General features: G+C 49.0%; 1 protein-coding gene across 1 annotated transcript in view; it reads left to right on the top strand.

Moving 5' to 3' along the window:
- Positions 1–302: 302 nt before the first annotated feature.
- Positions 303–1,484, top strand: part of CUNH3orf52 (chromosome unknown C3orf52 homolog) — a 39,178-nt gene continuing 37,996 nt past the window's right edge. The window contains exon 1 of the mRNA XM_019629706.1: positions 303–440. Within this exon, the coding sequence (XP_019485251.1) occupies positions 303–440 (138 nt within the window). The remainder of the gene's footprint in view (positions 441–1,484) is intronic.

Here is a 1,484-nt window from a genome sequence, read left to right as displayed (position 1 = left end):
CAGAGCACGTTGCTGAGTGAAGAGCCTTTTGCTGCTTTCTTCTTGGTTGCTTTTTTAATTGAGGGGTTTTGCATTCGATGGGCAGAAACTAAATGAATCAGCAACCACATGTGTCACAGACTGGACTCTCTATGTCAAAGGGAAATGGATGTTAGCCATTCCCCTGAGAGCCATGTCTCTCACACAGAATCAGGCACGAGCAGATTCTCTCGGTGTTTTGGCTCATCCCTGTGTGGTGGCAAAGGAACAGGGACTGGCAGTGATTCCTGGGGCCAGTTCCCAGGCTTCTTTGAGGTGGTNCCATGGAAGGTGGTAGGCCCCCATCGCCAGGAGACGAGCTGGAGCTCTCAGCGCTCAAGCAGCAGCCAGATGAGCAGACGCCTCTTAATGGAGCCGCTCAGGTCATCCCTTTTTCGGCGGAGGACCCCGGTCCCTCCCAGGTAAGGTTTCCTTGGCGCTGACTGGGTCTTCCCAGCGCGCTCAGAGCCCGAGTCCCCGCCAGGATTCTGCCCTGCCACCCAGTGTCGGGTTTCCAGCCAGCTCTCCCCGCGCCACCGACGCCGATGCCGAGCTAGGGTGGTGCGCGCTGGGAAGTTCTAAATGGAGCTGACACTGGAATGTCCCCCAGCTTGAGACCCCACCCCACCCTACCCTACCCCAGCCCCTCCGACCCCTCCAATCTCCATGAAACTTGAGGTATCCTACCTAGGAGGTGTGTGGCTCCTTTCTTCTGAGAGAAAATCCCCAGAGAAAGAAAGAGGTCGTTTAAAACAAGCCCTGTAACTTTTAATTTAGTTTTTTTTTTCTCTCAAATAGAGAAAACTAGAGTGATTTCTTCAGAATCTCTTTGCCTACCTCTTTACTCCCTTTCCGCGTCCACTCACCCTCCACCTTCCTCCTAACTCTCACCCACCATCACCCAGCCTGGCGCACATCCGCTGGACACACACTTTTAATTTTTTCCCAGTCTGGCCATTTGATTTCACAGCAAGAGAGATACGGGATAGTGGGGAAAGCAGCAAGAACAAGAAGGGCTAGGGGGTGAACTTGCCCTGCTCAACTGAAGGGAAGTAATTTCAAAGTTCTTTTCTCAAAGAACTAGACTGCACCTCATTTCTTCTGTCTTATCTCAGTCTCTAAGGAAGTCCTTGGTGATGTTTAGGCTGAACTCTTTACTGGTTAAACCCGAGCAGTGACAAGAGCATTATTTATTCTCATCAAATGCTTGAAAAACAGCAGAGACTGAATTCTCAGCCATCTACCTTGTGATTAACCTGTAAGACTGGCTTGAGGTTTACTGGGTACATGGAACTCCATATATACCCGGGGTGCCAAAAATATATATATATATGCATTTTAAGAAATGTTATCTATGCTCAAGCAGTAGTTTGTAATCAGAAATGTCTGGATGCTGATGGTAACCACTTTGAGCACCTCTTATAATTGTAGAGGTCAAATGTGACTTGTATTCATCTTTTGTTATC

This window comes from Hipposideros armiger, unplaced genomic scaffold, assembly GCF_001890085.2.
Source record: "Hipposideros armiger isolate ML-2016 unplaced genomic scaffold, ASM189008v1 scaffold_866, whole genome shotgun sequence".
Lineage (NCBI taxonomy): Eukaryota > Metazoa > Chordata > Mammalia > Chiroptera > Hipposideridae > Hipposideros > Hipposideros armiger.
Note: the sequence above shows the minus strand (reverse complement) of the source record. Positions and strands in the feature narration are given on the sequence as shown.